This window comes from Actinia tenebrosa, unplaced genomic scaffold, assembly GCF_029948245.1.
Source record: "Actinia tenebrosa isolate PJP-AT-01 unplaced genomic scaffold, QUT_ActTen_1.0 PGA_scaffold0__85_contigs__length_37466705, whole genome shotgun sequence".
Taxonomy (NCBI): domain Eukaryota; kingdom Metazoa; phylum Cnidaria; class Anthozoa; order Actiniaria; family Actiniidae; genus Actinia; species Actinia tenebrosa.
Window position 1 is genome coordinate 20582607 of NW_028292569.1, and position 15819 is coordinate 20598425.

Consider the following 15819-nt stretch of genomic DNA (forward strand, 5'->3'; position numbering starts at 1 on the left):
CAAACCATATTTTAGTTCAAAAAGGTCATATAAAACAGTACCAGTTCAGAATATTAAGTAAAAAAATAGTGCTCGTTAAGCAATAGAAAACAAAACATTTACTGAGTTAACCTATATTCTGGGTAGCATGAGTATCAGGCTCTCCGGGAGAGGGGAAAGAGAGAGCCGGCTTCCTTCCCTTCTCTCCCCCTCCCCCTCGGAAGACCTGATACTCAGGCTATATTCCGGGTGGATTAATGAGCGTGGAATATACTGTCGCTAATCCGCTAAATCGGAAATCTCTATTCCAATATACGCCCAAATCGATAGGTCTAAGAAAAGGACAGACAGACGAGATTATAACATGCCTATATATGCCCAGGTAGATAAGACAAATAAAAAGGTAGGTGCAAAGGCAGCATTTATTGTTATATTTATTATCACATTATAAACGTCTATAGGTCTCTAGGCTGCTGGCTAGTAGCCGTGAAAGGGAGATATATTCTATTTATTTGGGACTTGTTGTTTACCTGCCTCCTTGCCTGCCTCCTTGCCTGCCTCCCTGCCTGCCTGCCTCCCTGCCTGCCTGCCTCCCTGCCTGCCTGCCTCCCTGCCTGCCTGCCTCCCTGCCTGCCTGCCTGCCTGCCGTGCGGAGCAAAAATGAAAGGGAGCCACGAAGAAAGTGCTCTTTAACAGAATGTTTAAATGTTATCCTATGTTATTGCTAGCGTCCTGGCCAGATCGTTTATGCTGAACTTGAAGAGATCAAATCAAGTGCAACAACACCAAGCGTCATTCTTCCTCTTCCATACAACTCTACGGAATATGCTGAACTTAAAACGTTGCGAAATCAAGAATCTGCCAGCAATCCTGAACCAATATATGAGAGTCTTCCAGATATTTTATAAGATGAACTACCAGACCTACCTACCCTTCAACTCACCTACAAGCCAGCCAATTGACGAAAAAAGAAACGAAATAACAGGATTTGTTATCTTGATATGGCTTGTGGGTTACTAAAAAAGATCTCTCCTGCAGCGAATCGCAAAGAAGATTTATGGAATATACCTTTGCGAAATATGATCGGATGTTATATTTATGTTGTTTGTACATAATTTGCCTGGTCCGGAGCTCTTTGTGTTTTCCTCCACTAGATGCCTATTGTGCAAATGCCTTGTCTAAATTTCCGAATATTCAATTTCACAAACTAATTCCAAGGAAGACAATATGTTTCCAAGAAACACGCACTAAATATAAACCTTTTTATTTCGCTATAACCTCTCCATATATGAAAATACATTAAAATAGGCATTTTATTGTTATAAAACACTCTTAGTGCACCACTTTGTTTATATTTCAGGCTGAGAAATAAACAGAACATATGGTTTTATGTACGAATCCTAAAAATTATAGACTGCGAGCTAAGTCCCTATATTTCCCTTAGTCGCTGTCCGTCTGTGTATCAATTTCGATTGACCGAGGAAGATTGGTTACGAGTCAAAAGTTCCTGGGGAATGGGGCTGGGGAAGGGAAGCCGAAAATAGAAAAATGGAAAATAGAGGGTCCCTCTACGAATATGACCTGTTTGACCTCCCCCTACCCTGCGAGTAGAGTTTCCTTTTAACTCCTCAACGGGCGAGAGAAGGAAAGGAGACTCTGCAGAAATCGTGTAGAATGTTATTTGAGCAGGCGCAGCGGTTGCTAAGAAACTAACTCGTTCACAAGCTTACTCGTTTTATAAATAGTTTCCGGTTCCTGTCCGAACACGATTGCTGCTTCAAAACAAAACACGTTTTTACAGTCGTGACCTCAGTGAAAGATGATTTCTTTTACTACTTAATTTCATCAAGCTTAGCAGCTGAGAGCACTAAATTTTCACAAGCGGAAATTTGGTCGCTCATTGTTGCCTGGAGTTATTACCACCAAAAGAGGATTTTTTAGGGTATCGACTAGTGTTTGGGTCGATTTCTTGAAGATGTTTGATCATCGGAGCAGAGTTCTAACTCTGATCGGAGTTACAAGCTGGAAAATAAGTGACTTTGCATGACCTGTCGGATACGAAACAAACGCGTCTTTGACATCCATAGAACGCTCTAGTGATTTCTTTTGATGAGTAGTTGGTTGGTGGTTTTTATTTGATAAAACGTGATTTAGATCGCTTTCTTTCGCTTTCGAAATTACAATTTGACATACGATACGGGCTCAATTTTGGTCATCGGCCATATTTTTTAATGCACACTTGCGCATCAAAACCAGTTTAAACCAGTATGAAACCTGGAATTATGCATCTCATTATCCAGATTCTTGGAAAAAGGCACTACAAAAGAAATACACAATTTCTGCAGAGTCTCCTTTCCTTCTCTCGCCCGGAGAGGAATTAAAAGGAGATTCTGCTCGCAGGGTAACCTTCTATCAGAAATGATTCTGAATCTTAATGAATATTAATCCGACGCTGCCAACCATAACAACTTTGGCTTCATGCTCAGATAGATGACGTTGCATGCGACAAGTTGAAATTTATCTTTTTTTTCTTCTTTTCTTTTAAACACAAAATTGTAATTCGAAAACCGTACCAGCTTTTGGCGCTTCTTCAAATGTTAAAAAATTATTTCAATTGTCAAATTATATTCGAGGAGAAATGACCTTGGGGGCGCAGCATGTGGCTTGTTATTGACGTCTAATTTTAGAAACTGATAAGCATGAATTTGAATAGATCTGTCAAAATGTTGCTTCGGTCTTGCTTCAAATGGAACGCTATTCAAATTTCCTCCGAGTTCGAAAAGCAGCTTAAATATTTATTCATGTATTATATTTACGAAATATCGACTAACAATCAAAACCAGTTTAAACCAGTATGAAACCTGAAATTATGCATCTCATTATCCAGATTCTTGGAAAAAGGCACTACAAAAGAAATACACAATTTCTGCAGAGTCTCCTTTCCTTCTCTCGCCCGGTGAGGAATTAAAAGGAGACTCTGCTCGCAGGGTAACCTTCTATCAGAAATGATTCTGAATCTTAATAAATATTAATCCGACGCTGCCAACCATAACAACTTTGGCTTCATGCTCAGATAGATGACGTTGCATGCGACAAGTTGAAATTTATCTTTTTTTTCTTCTTTTCTTTTAAACACAAAATTGTAATTCGAAAACCGTACCAGCTTTTGGCGCTTCTTCAAATGTTAAAAAATTATTTCAATTGTCAAATTATATTCGAGGAGAAATGACCTTTAGCAGCAGTAAGGGGGGCGCGCGACGCGGGTACACGACCAAAAATGACATATCGAAAAACCCCAGCCCCCCCTGGGGTTTCGGAGGTAGGTTAAAGGCCCTACAGGGGGTCTTGCGCGATCTGGGTACAGCCGCTGGTTATTATAGTAGAGTGTACAGAATCCCATTGTTTCGGCAACCACTTTCGGCTACCTTTTTTTGTGTTCCAAAAGATGCAGATCCAAAAGATGCGTATGCGTGTCCCAAAAGATGCGTATGCGTGTCCCAAAAGAGGGGCTGCAAACCACCGCCCCTATCGACGCCGTGGTAGTTGTGCCAAAGTCGCCACATAGCCTGGTATGCGAATTCCTCGTATTGTCTTTTGCGCTCGGTAGAGACCTTCCAAGATTTCCAAAAGTATTTGTATTGTCCGCTGCTTTCCCAGCATGTATGCAGCTATACCCGTAGCTATGTACAAATACATGCTATATCTGTGGACAAACAGGTATCTACCATATGGATCCATAGTGTTTGTCCATGGATCCATAGGTGTCTAGACACAAAAAACATGGGGTTGTAGATATATATGGCCACGCCAAAGATACTATCCAAAGAGGAGATCGCAGACCTTTTGGAAGACCGAAAGAATGGAATGGGGCTACAAAAGGTAGCCAAGAAGTATGGTATAGGAATACCCAAAATACGCAGGATAGAGCAGGAAAACAATGCGACGCCTGCAATTCCAGAAACGCCACCTACGACAGATCTGCAGAAACATTTTCTAGAGGTGCAGGATTCCTTTGCCATTGTTTTGGACGACCTAGGAAAAGCAAAGGAGGAATTGCTGGCCGAACTTGCAACCACAAAAAAAAAAATTGCTAGACCGCGTGGACGATCTAGAAAAGCTTCGTACGGAGCTGTCGTCCAAGATACAACCACCTGGTAGCGACGAGGATGGCTACTACAGCGAGGAAAACCTAGAGGACGAAGTGGAGGAAATATCCACGAAGATAGACTGGCAAATAGCCGGGAATATAGTATTTGCCATCTTTGGCATTGGAGCATTGCTTTGGGCGCGCATGCAGCAACCAGTGGAAAAGGTTGTCTACTACGAACGGCCACAGAGGCCTTCTAAGATTCCGGAGATGGAGTAGAAAGGGCGTCTACCAGATCGACACCCTTTGCGGAGACGTGCACTATTCTGTCTTTCTTCTTTGCTTTAGTAGTCTTTTCTCTGCCTATTTTGCAATACAAAGGCGCTGGAGATGTCCAGTCTATCTTTTGCTCGTCCAAGAAGTGTCCCCAGACCGGAGTGGTTGCATGTTCTACCGTGCAGCCCTCCAATACGCACTCCGAACATAGCTCGGAAAGGAACAGTATTGTCCTTTCTTTTTTTCTGTATGTGGCTTTTGCGTAGCGCCAGCATTGGTATTCGCCCGGCTGCATGCGCAAAGCCTGCGTACATTCTTTGTTCGGTGGCGCTGGAACTTCAAGTAGCTTTCCTGGATTCTGCGGCATTTTGTGGTCTATTTTTCTGGCCAACTCGTGGTATGTGTCTAAGCCTGGTCCTTCCGGTACGAAGACAGTTGCTATGCCATTTTTCCACTCTAGCAATATTTCTTCTCCTGGTATGGCAGTGTGTATGTTGCCGTTGGCTTCGAACTTTCCAGCTGCAAATGCCTCCAATAGGGCTTCCGTGGCCCATGCCACAGACGTTTCTCTATTCCTCCGCAATACTACTCGGTGCCCCCTTGCCGACCAGCCAGCATCCAAGTCTCTGGGGATCGCATATCCTAGTATTTTGTAGTCTCCTGCGGGTATTTGGTCCATCCTATGCACTTTGGCTCTGGGCGTATCTGGACCAAACGAGCTTTCTTTTCCAAAGAACAATCTACGCAGATTGTCTGTTCTTTTGGAAATCCTATCCAACAGCTTTTCGTACTTTTCCAACTCTTCTTCTATCTTTCGCCTGTCTTCTTCTTTTTGCCGCAGGATGTTCTGCTTTTGTTCCGACAGCTCTGCGTGGTATCTCTGCGTGGCTTCTACCCACTCGTCGCCTTCCAAATCGTCTCGTATGTCTTCCAATCTTTGTTGTCGTTTTCTTTTGGACAGAAAGGATATCCTGCGGTCCGTAGGTACTTCCAGTATTCCGAAGAGACTCTTTTCTACTCCTATTCTTTGCGCCTTCTTCGTACGCCATATCCACTCTACGTGTTCCGTCGGAGGCAGCATTGTGGCAATGGCAGGGGCATTTGTATGCACTCGGGTGGGGAATTTGGACTCCGCCAATACCGTAGGCGAGTTTTTTGTGTAGCAGCGCAGCGGAGCTATTTCCACAGGTTCCATACCAAGCACATCTATGCGAAATATGGGGCATTTGCGCAGGCCAAACTCTGCAAGGGTCCAAAGTACACATTGTTCCCATTTGTCGTTGCCACGAACTCGCACTCCGGCTATGCGTCTGGTTTCCAAATTACAGTACCAAGCTAGGAATATTTCTTTCGTCTCTTCGCAGCAAATGCACAAGCACCTGTCCAAATGTTCCGCAAGTGCCAACCACATATTCTTTGGCGGCTGTACTACGAATATGTCCTGCAAAGGTTCTAGTGTTTCCGCGATGGCGTTGGTGTGGGATTTGGAGAAATCTTTGCCATAGATGGATATTTCCACTCTGGTGCATCCTCTTTTTTGCACGTCTGGGCGTAGGAATGTTCTACGCAAATGGTCGTTGGGGCAATCCACGTACTCTGCCAACTTTGCTCCTACTGGGTTTTGCACTTCTCCGGCCTCGAAGTTGGACACTATCTTGTTGTATATTTTGGTTCTCTTTCCGTCTTCCATCCAAGTACAAACATGGTTCCCGACGGCATGCGTGTTGTCCAAAATGGTACCTTCGCGTCAACCAACTTCTCCTTGTTCTTTGTAGCCCATTTGCCGCAGTCTGCGCACCAATGCCTTGCGGTCCAAAGTACCGGAGAAATCCTGTGTGTAGTCCACGGAGTAGATGCCATATCCTTGCCCATACAAAGCCATGGAGAATTTGCGTACGTTTTCCCCGACATCTTCTATTTGCAGCTCCGAAGTGTCTACTTTGGCCACGAAGTATCCAGCAGGATCTGTGTTGTGTATTCCATACCATTTGCCTTTGGCATTGGAGCGCTCTTCTATCTTTGCGATGTTTTCTACGATCTTTCCCTGCTTGCAGGTATGTACGATACTCGTGGGCAGAAACCCACCAAATGCCACTGTTGCTGCCGTAGATATCTGCGCAACTATTGTCTTTGCATTTCTGCAGAGCAGCTTCTTGCCATACAAATTCTCTTCCGCAACGAAACCATATACGAATATGTCGTCTACGAATGGCGGCAATCCTTCCAGCGGCTGCAAACTGGTAGTACCTTCGTTGTTGCGTAGGTAGTCGCATTTGGATATGTCCGGCAGCAAGTTCCCGTCGCATGCATTGTCCAGCAGCAAATGCGCCAACACTCTGCTCTTTGCACGTATGCCCATTTCTTGCAATGTAACCGAAATACTCTTTTGGGAGTCCATGTCTATATCTAGGAGCAGAAGGTTTTTGGCTACTACTATGGGGGATGTCGCAGCCAGGAATGCGCCAGTCTGGCGGCCGCAAACAAAAGAAAGGATAGATTGGTGCATGTGTCCACGTAGGGTCTTCGAAGGCCTTCTTTTGGACATTGCAAGGGCCTTCCAAAGTAGGTCTTCGTATTTCGTGTTGTTTTGTTGTTGGTGCCTAACAAACAACAAGAAAAATAAAGTCGTATTTTGAGACTCTTTGCGCAAGTCGTACTTTGCTACGACACAAAAAAGGTAGTGACGATACGCTGTTCTTTTAGAATGGGTTCCTATTCTTATCCTGCAACCTCCTTCCAAAGGGGTTCCTATTATTCTTGTTGTTTTGTTGAGGTATTGTTGATCCCTAACAAACAACAAGAAAAATAAGATCAGGATTTGAGACTCTTTGCGCAAACCAACGCACATCTTTTTGGAACACGCATACACTCTTTTGGGGACACGGATTGGTATCTTTTGGAACACGCATACACTCTTTTGGAACACGGATTGGTATCTTTTGGAACACGCATACACTCTTTTGGAACACGCATACACTCTTTTGGGGACACGGATGTACATCTTTTGGGACAGCAATGCACATCTTTCGGGACAGCAATGCACATCTTTTGGGACAGCAATGCACATCTTTTGGAACACAAAAAAAGGTAGCCGAAAGTGGTTGCCGAAACAATGGGATTCTGTACACTCTACTAAAGGTGGACGGAAAGACGGTGGATTTTAACGGACGTAAGATCAATCTCGTCCTGGAATTCATATAATGGGCCGCGTAGAGGACAAACTCAAAAGGATTTACTATGGGCCCGAAGGCTATTGGAAAGGAGCGTCAGCTATTAAGAAACTAGCTACCGCGGCCAGGGTATCAGATGAAACGGCTAAGAACTGGCTAAGAAAACAAACCATCTGGCAAGTTTATCTTCCCGTGCCTAAGTACATTCCCAGGCCCAGCTTCACCGTAAATACCCCCAATGAAGTTCATCAGGCAGATTTGCTTTTCTTACCGCACGACAAGGTGAGAAAAAAGACCTATAGGTACGCTTTGACCGTAGTCGATATCGCAAGCAGATACAAAGACGCCGAACCCATAACCAGCAAGGATTCTGGGGAAGTCGCAGAAGCCCTAGGTAGGATTTATAAGCGCGTCTTGAAATGGCCCAAGCTGCTGCAAGTGGATGCGGGGACGGAGTTCATGGGCGTGGTTACCAAAACCCTGAAAGACCACGACACTAAAATTAGGAGAGCCGAAGCAGAGTACCGCAGGGGTCAGAGCATTGTCGAAAGATTTAATAAGACCTTGGCCGAGCGTCTCTTTGGATACCAGTATTGGAAAGAGCTGGAAGATCCCTCCAAACGCAACAGGGAATGGACTCAGCGGCTCCCCCAGGTCGTCGCGGCTTTGAACAACGAGGCGGCCAGGGCTACGGGAATAAAACCCAAGGATGCCATAAAAAAGAAACACGTGGAGCACAAGTCCTACGTCAGAAGTTCAAGGGCGGTCGGACTGAAGGGAAAAAAGCTCCCCCGCGACATAGTGGTCAGATACCTTTATCAGCCGGGGGAACTCGAAGGTGGCAGTAAGAGAGCCACGGATCCTAACTGGTCTTTGGAAACGTATGAGATTTCAAAGTCCGTCACCAAGGAAGGGCAACCCGTGTTGTATTACCTAAATGGCCCAAGTCGTGGATTTGTCATGGAAGAGCTGCTCATAGTTCCTAAAGACTCAGAGTAGCGCAGCACCGCGCGCCCGATTGCACTCTAGGCATGTCAGTCTTACGTTACCTCTGCAATGCCCGCGTTTATTATTTATACGATCCACGGAGAACTGCTGATCATCATTTGGGTCAAACCTCCATAGTAGAGGTATGTTACATTTGGCACACCGCGCCCCTTTCTTATAGACGTCGTCCACGCATAGGTCGAACGTCATATTTTTTTCTTCGTCATGCCGCTTGTAGCGAAGGAGTTTCTTAGCAATGTTCTCCTTAGCTATGTCTTCTGGCGTCTTATCGTAACGCAGTTGCGGACCCCAGGCTCTTTTCAACTGTTTGGCATACTCCACACGGCTTACGGCGGTGTAGATAAGGTTGCTCCAACACAGCCGCTGGTCTATGATCCATAAGGTTTCTTTTATGGTAAGCCCTTGCGCGCTGTGGACTGTCATGCAGTAACCCAAGCGCCAATCTGGATGGGAGGTAATTCTTTCCACCTTTTCTATAGGTACCCAGGCTTTATCATGCGTTACCGCGTTCTGCAGTTGGATGTCAGTACCAGGTACCCAGACGTCTCTTTTTTGCATGCGGGTGTCGTGGGGTTTGTAGCAAACAGGTACGGGATGCGTAGGGAAGCGCTCTCGGTGTATATTTAGCAAATCCTTTTGTATGCGAGACTGTGCTGCGCGTTTGCTGCTCAGCACCAGATCCTTAGGGTGCCAGGCGTATAGAAAGTCCTCGTATTTCTTCCCTCGTACGCGTTTGCGCAGTGTTTTGCATTGCTCGGCGTCACTGAGGCCCCTCAATTCCGCTTTCAGGTTTCTTATTTGATCCTTACTGCGGTAGTCGGTGTTAATTTCCTCCGCATGGTCTACGAAATCTTTCAGCCATTCGTGGGGCATCTCTCCGGCTATTGGAGGAGGCTGGCAGGGATCTCCGGCGAATATTACTTGACACTTTCCACGGAGGAATTCTACGAACTCCTGCAGGATTTCCAAAGGCACGGTGCAAATCTCATCCCAAAGTATCACCGGAGGTATGTCGTGGATGGCTTCTGGTACCCACTTTTGGCCATTCCAACGGAAGAAGCTGTGGTACGTTTGAGCGTCGTGGCCCATTTCGCAGAGTTCTCTTTCCAAACGATGTGTTGGCGTTAGCACCTTTATCTTAGGAAAGAGTTCTAACACGCGCGTAGTTTTACCGCTGCCGCCGGTACCATAGAGGTAAGAGAAGCGTTGGTAGGAAATAGGGTCCGCAACTGTAGGTAGAGGCTCTTTGGTAGGCGTAATGGAACCGCGGGTGTGTTCTCCGTGATATTCTACACGTGCCCTCCAAGACCTTATCTCCTCATCTTTGACGCGCCATTGGCCACTTTCTGCAAGTTCATCGGCAGTGTAGAATTCCTTCATCTTTTCCAACACGTGCGGTTTCACGTATAAGGAATCCGTGGCTACGCGGGGGATATCTTCTTTGTCAAATCTTAACAGCATCGCTAATAGGTTAATGTGCGCATATGCGAGCATGCTGGCACGCAGATGGTAATACTGCGGTCGATGGTCCTGGTAATAACACAGCGCATTCCATTCGTGTAGTTTATCGTCGACAAGGTAGTCCCATTTCTCTACAGACACCATCGTTCCTTTGTCATGCGCACGTTTTATGAGGAAGCTTAACTCGCCGGCGTCCGTTATTAGGCGTCGCTGCATATGTTTTTCACCCTCCTTAGCGCCCTGCGTGAATTTACCTATGACCACACGCGCTGTGGGGTTATGCTCCGGTAACCATTGCGTGAAGGCGCTGTGACAAAGTATGGCTTCATGCGCTGTGTATTTTAAAAGTTTGCGCTCTTCAAAGAACTTCAATAGGGGCACCGGTATCCATTCTTTCTCCTGCAGGTGCTTCCCATACCACGCATAGATTATGGGGTGCAGACCCGCTGCTAATTTCCAGGTGGTCAACCGTACAAACCCCGTTGCTGGGGCGTCGTAGTGACCATCCAACGCAACACGAAAGAATTGCGAGTCTGGATGCCCGTATCTATCATAATATTCCTTACAATCCCCCAGGCCTTTGAAGCTTGCGGGGTAACAGTGTTTCATATCCAACGACACGTATTCGTCTTCATCGTATTCCATGTTCCACAGACCGCCGTGGCCGTGTTCTACGCAAGCTTTAGCTATGTCTTTGAACTCCTCCGGCGTGGATTTCCAACCGTTTCTTTTCTTTGCGGCTAAGAAGTCCAAACTGCGACTGCTAAGCACTTCGTCGGAGAAGTCTTCTCCTAAAGTCTCACAGGCGCTTTGAATGCGCAGCTGTTCCACTTCAGGACGATACAAAGTACCATCTTGGGTCATAAATTGACTTCCCTCCGCATCCATTAACCAAATAGAATTCCCGTGCATTAGTTCTGCAAGCGGCGACTCCTTGTAAACGCGCGTCTCTTTCTTCTTTGGGAACCTTAACTCCCTCCACGCATGTGCGTTATGCTGGTAAATTACGATAGGCGCACCCCGGCCCCCATACTTGTGCGTCCCGGAGTAAATGAAGCCGTCGGTGATGTCTTTCACGTGTATGCGCCTTTCTAAAGCAACCTCTAACTTCTTGATGTTTTCAATGGTGGCTCCTGCCCTACGAGTAGCATGCTCCCATTTCCTGATGGCTTCTCTTCTCTTCAACGTAAGCTTACCTCCCCTAGAGGAATCCTCAAAGAACTCTCTAACTAACTTACCCACGCAGTTACCCAGATGCCGCATTGGTTTGAGCTTCTTAACGTCCGGGTTCTTAATTTCATACGCACCGTAAATAACCACGGTGACCGGGTAAGCAACTTCGTAGAACAACATGTCGATGCCCACCAGCGCCCCAGGACGCGTGTCCTTGTTTAAAACGAACAGGTCCTTCCTGCCAGACGCCCGTATTGGATTCCTGCCCTTTTCTATTATCCAGTCGCCGTCTAAATACTTTATAAACGTCAACTCCAGGAGGTAATTACCTTCGGGCATCAAATTGATTATCCTTTCTGCTCTTTCCTCGTCCATCGTCTCGTCTGTATCTCCCTCCATAAATGTCGTGAAGGCAAAGTCGGCGTCTAAGCGGTCCAGCACCTGAGTTCTGAGCTTGCGCACAGTTTTATTTCTAATGCTTTTGATGGTATCCATCTATATATAAAGGATATTTTAACCTCCGTTTGCGGTACCCAACACATCAGCAGTAAGGACACACCGCGGGAAATTCCCGTAAGTCTGCTGTACCCGCGTTCGGAATTCCGCGGATTAAACCCGCAAATATACGACATCGATCGCGAGTCCGCCTTACTGCTGCTCCTTGGGGGCGCAGCATGTGGCTTGTTATTGACGTCTAATTTTAGAAACTGATAAGCATGAATTTGAATAGATCTGTCAAAATGTTGCTTCGGTCTTGCTTCAAATGGAACGCTATTCAAATTTCCTCCGAGTTCGAAAAGCAGCTTAAATATTTATTCATGTATTATATTTACGAAATATCGACTAACAAACAAAATGCTTAATTTGAATGAGTAGTTATGATATCCAAAATGATGTGCGCGAAACCAACCTAGGCCAACGGCTAATAAATGTGGTATCAAATTTTAGATTCTTGTGGTACAAATTTGAATGTCGCATTCAATATATATTATTCAATATATATTCTTTTAATAATTACTTTGAAGCAATTTACAAAAATTCATGGATACTATAGCTCTAAAAACGTACAGCACAATTGAACCAAATTGCAACTTACGATTATTATTGTTTTTGTTTATAACATGAATAACGTCCTACCAACCCGTCCCCTCCCCCCCCCCTCCCCCTACCTTTCCCCATCAATCAAAATCAAAAACCCAGCACAATTCCAAGAAATGGATCAGTAAATCATCAATATGGCTGCGAGAGAACTAGCGTGGGGTTGTGTACTGTTTCTTTTCAGACCAGGTAAGGAACTAGTAAAGTAATCGAGGAACACAGAGATTCTAGTTTTCATCAGTAGTCTAAGGCTAAACAAACAAACCAAATCACATTCGGAAACGTCCAAAACTAAAATTCTCACTATATTTATGTCTTAGTTAGTAACTACTGAAAATTTGAGAGTAGTATGTTCAAAATTTTGGAAGTAAATCGTTTTTGAAAGCGGTATGATTTACAAAGAAAGGTATATGGTCGTGTGGTTTTCAGTAGTTACTAAATAAGACATTCCCTTTCGATTTCTGGAGTCGGTTTGCTTGTAGCTTGAAAATTGTTTATGCTAATGAGGAAAAAACATAAACATAGATCGGCCTATACTGCATGTCTGCCTTAAAAACTTTAGAAGTTTTTTGCATTTGGTAAGCTTTTCCCAGTTAATTCGGTATTTCATATAAGTTTTTTCTCAGTCATCGCCAGAAAACTCGAATCATAGTGGGAGGTGCTTATTTAAGTTCACTCGGCTATATCAAATCATCTGTCAATCCTCGTATTGTCTGAGCGTATACCTGATTGGTTCATGTGCTCGAAGTAATTAGCATAATCTAAGGAATTCAACCGGAATTCAAAATGGCGGCTGGTCGCGAAAGACGAGAAAAAGGGTTTTATTCAACTTTAAACAATGTTTCTTCTGCGGATATTCTTCCCAAGTCTCAAACTACTAGAATCAAAGGAAAGGGGAGACTATGGGAAGTGGAGCGACTCATCACGAAGCGAGAAAATGTTACGGTGAGTTGAATTTCTTTGTTTCTGGTAATTGATAAGCATACATAATTCATAAATAAACTTATTGTAGTGCTTATAGAATTCTGCTTATGTGCTATTTTTATTCGCTAACAGGGGACTACTGAATACTTAGTTTTGTGGCGGGGATATTCTCCTTTCGATTCCACCTGGGAACCAGAAGAAAATATTTCACTTGATTGTGTCCGGTATGATTTATTGATTTTTGCTGCTTACAAGTTATTTAAGCTTTTATTATGTATTGAATATTTCAGCAGCATACAAAAATAAAACACCACTATATATACAATATATTTAAAAAATGGGGAAGTTTTCTGTGGTCAAAGGTGCATCATTTACTAATCGCATTTTATTGATTTCCTTTTCAGGTTTTTCAATAATCCAGTAATTGAGGAAACTATCATTTTTTCAGAAGTAACTTCATTCAGGGTTGCGGTTGAGAAACACCTTAAATCAAAATCAAGGCTTCCAGTAACCATCTCATTCAGGGGAGACGTTTATAAATCCCTTTTTGAGGGAAAATGGACACTTCATGAGAGATGGCACTTGTTAGAAAAGTCAGCTTTCCCAAGGAAGTATTTTCCAGAGTTTTGGGATTACTCTGCAGATTCCCATGGCCAGGGGATAAAAGTCTTTTACCCCATGAAAGTTAGATCTTATATCTCCCGGTCACCCAAAAAATATAGTGTACTTGAAGGGCACCATCCAACACCAAGAGCATTTCAGGAGAAATTGACTTTTTCTTTCATAAAAGTAGCTCTTGGTGATGATTCTAATAATTAACTTATACCCTTTAAGCTTATATCTCTTAATAAGAATTCATAAATGAATACTGTATTATAAATAATCAATGAACAAAGCACAATAGAAAATCTTAATCATATTCAAGTCTGTAAATCAGATACAGACTCATCCTCATTTGCATTCCACTTAATAAACATAGATTTCAGCGGGGTCATCAGTGTGATTGCTCTTTCTTTGTATTATTTTCCGAGCATCATCATTGTTTTTTTCCACACCTGCAAGTTTATGTATCAGCATTATATTACTTGTGCTTAAAAATTTAATGTAGTTATGTTTCAGTTAATTGTACCTTGGCCACTGAACTGTTTTATATTTTTGTGCAACTTCACCATTTGTGGGATGTGGTATGCTGCTGCATGCATATAGCATGTCACACGTTCTCTGGCATATCCAATCCTTTTATGCCCCACTTCAGCAAAGGTGTCAATCCATTTTTTCATCTAGAAAGAAATTTCCTTTAGCATTAGGATAGCAGACAAATTTTGAATCTTGTAATTTGCAAATTACCTTTTGACGGTATTCATCAATGTTAGTTGGTTCAAAGGAAGAAATGAAGTCAAAGTACATATTGGCAAATTCCTATAAAAAATACAGCAAATAACTTTATATTATATTTTGTTAGCTTCAATTGTTTGGATTAAACTTGGATTTAAATTGAAATTTGAATTAACATGGGTACCTTCCACAATTCTACTACTGTTTTTGCAGTATCCTGTTGTATTACAGTCTCCAATTTGCTGGGAAGATCTTTCATAAGTTTCTTCCTGTCATCCCCCATTAAACTTGTCCAATCCCAAGTACCCGATCCTTTTCCATCTGCATTTCTTTTTTCCCAGACTGAGAAAGAAACCCCACAGCTATTGATGGTATTGATGAGCTTGTCAAGATGGATTTTTTGCTTTCCACTCACATGGCTGAGAAAACTCTCCTTATCATCCCACTGCATTGCATCTTCAATAAGGTTACCAATTAAAATATAGTGGAGCTTTGTGTTGGGGCATTCAGTGAGAGAAATCAACTCTTTTCCTTTATATACATCAGACATTTCAAAAAATTTCCCGAAGTTATTACAAACACAATAATTTTGGCACACTAAGATTCGCGGTTTTTTTTAAAACTGCAAAGTCAGATGGGTAAACTAGGGTTCAGTCTCTCTAGGCTTTATTTTGAACGCCTAGCACAATTTATTCAAGATGGCTGCTTCGAAAAAGAAGATAGCAAGTAGTTTTCCTCGCTTTTCACATCAACTAAAGCACTTTCTATGGATGATATTGCACTTGTGTAGACGTCATTTGTGCCATAGTTTAAATCTTAAAAACCGAGCCTGTATCGAGAGGAATTTATCAAAATATTTTGCTGAGCAATGGTCTGTTATTTCAACTCGTGAAATACATATGCGGCAAGGTTAGTACGCACATATAGGGATAGAAAATTTAAATGTAGTGCAGGTATATTCATCGCTTCCACTAAGTGACACCCTATACATGGCGTCAAAAACTGTTGGTTTACAAAATTCGTAAAACCGAACCGAAAATACTATGTTAAGTCCCATAAGTAGCTTCTAAATAAACTTTACGTTTATGAGAACTTATCCAGATACACGGTAGCTTGTGTAAATACATATATTTTAATTCACGAAGAGATTCATAATTATTCGCCATACATTTTCTACAAGGAGGGAGTGAAATCCAAGCCGAAAAAATTGTGCCACGCTCCAACTGCGCATGTCGATTCGAGTTTTCTGGCGAAGTTTAATGTTCTGCTAGAAGTACACATTATATTAAGAGCGCTTGGATTAGCCAA

General features: G+C 43.3%; 2 protein-coding genes and 1 long non-coding RNA gene across 3 annotated transcripts; 2 read left to right on the forward strand and 1 right to left on the reverse strand.

The window, feature by feature from the left end:
- The first annotated feature begins 289 nt into the window (after positions 1 to 289).
- Positions 290 to 1367, forward strand: LOC148913721 (uncharacterized). Its single transcript, XR_016119053.1, has 2 exons — positions 290 to 382; positions 708 to 1367. It is a non-coding gene; the product is annotated as an uncharacterized LOC148913721 (long non-coding RNA).
- An 11192-nt stretch (positions 1368 to 12559) lies between these two features.
- Positions 12560 to 14314, forward strand: LOC116296298 (uncharacterized). The gene is made up of 3 exons (XM_031704322.2): positions 12560 to 13197; positions 13309 to 13400; positions 13581 to 14314. Exons 1-3 carry the CDS (start codon positions 13039 to 13041, stop codon positions 13993 to 13995), a joined length of 666 nt encoding a protein of 221 aa, XP_031560182.2. The 5' UTR covers positions 12560 to 13038; the 3' UTR covers positions 13996 to 14314.
- Positions 14143 to 15690, reverse strand: LOC148913722 (uncharacterized). The gene is made up of 4 exons (XM_089038645.1): positions 14696 to 15690; positions 14524 to 14595; positions 14306 to 14456; positions 14143 to 14231 (listed from the first exon to the last, which is right to left on the reverse strand). Exons 1-4 carry the CDS (start codon positions 15059 to 15061, stop codon positions 14143 to 14145), a joined length of 678 nt encoding a protein of 225 aa, XP_088894771.1. The 5' UTR covers positions 15062 to 15690.
- Between the last annotated feature and the right edge of the window lie 129 nt (positions 15691 to 15819).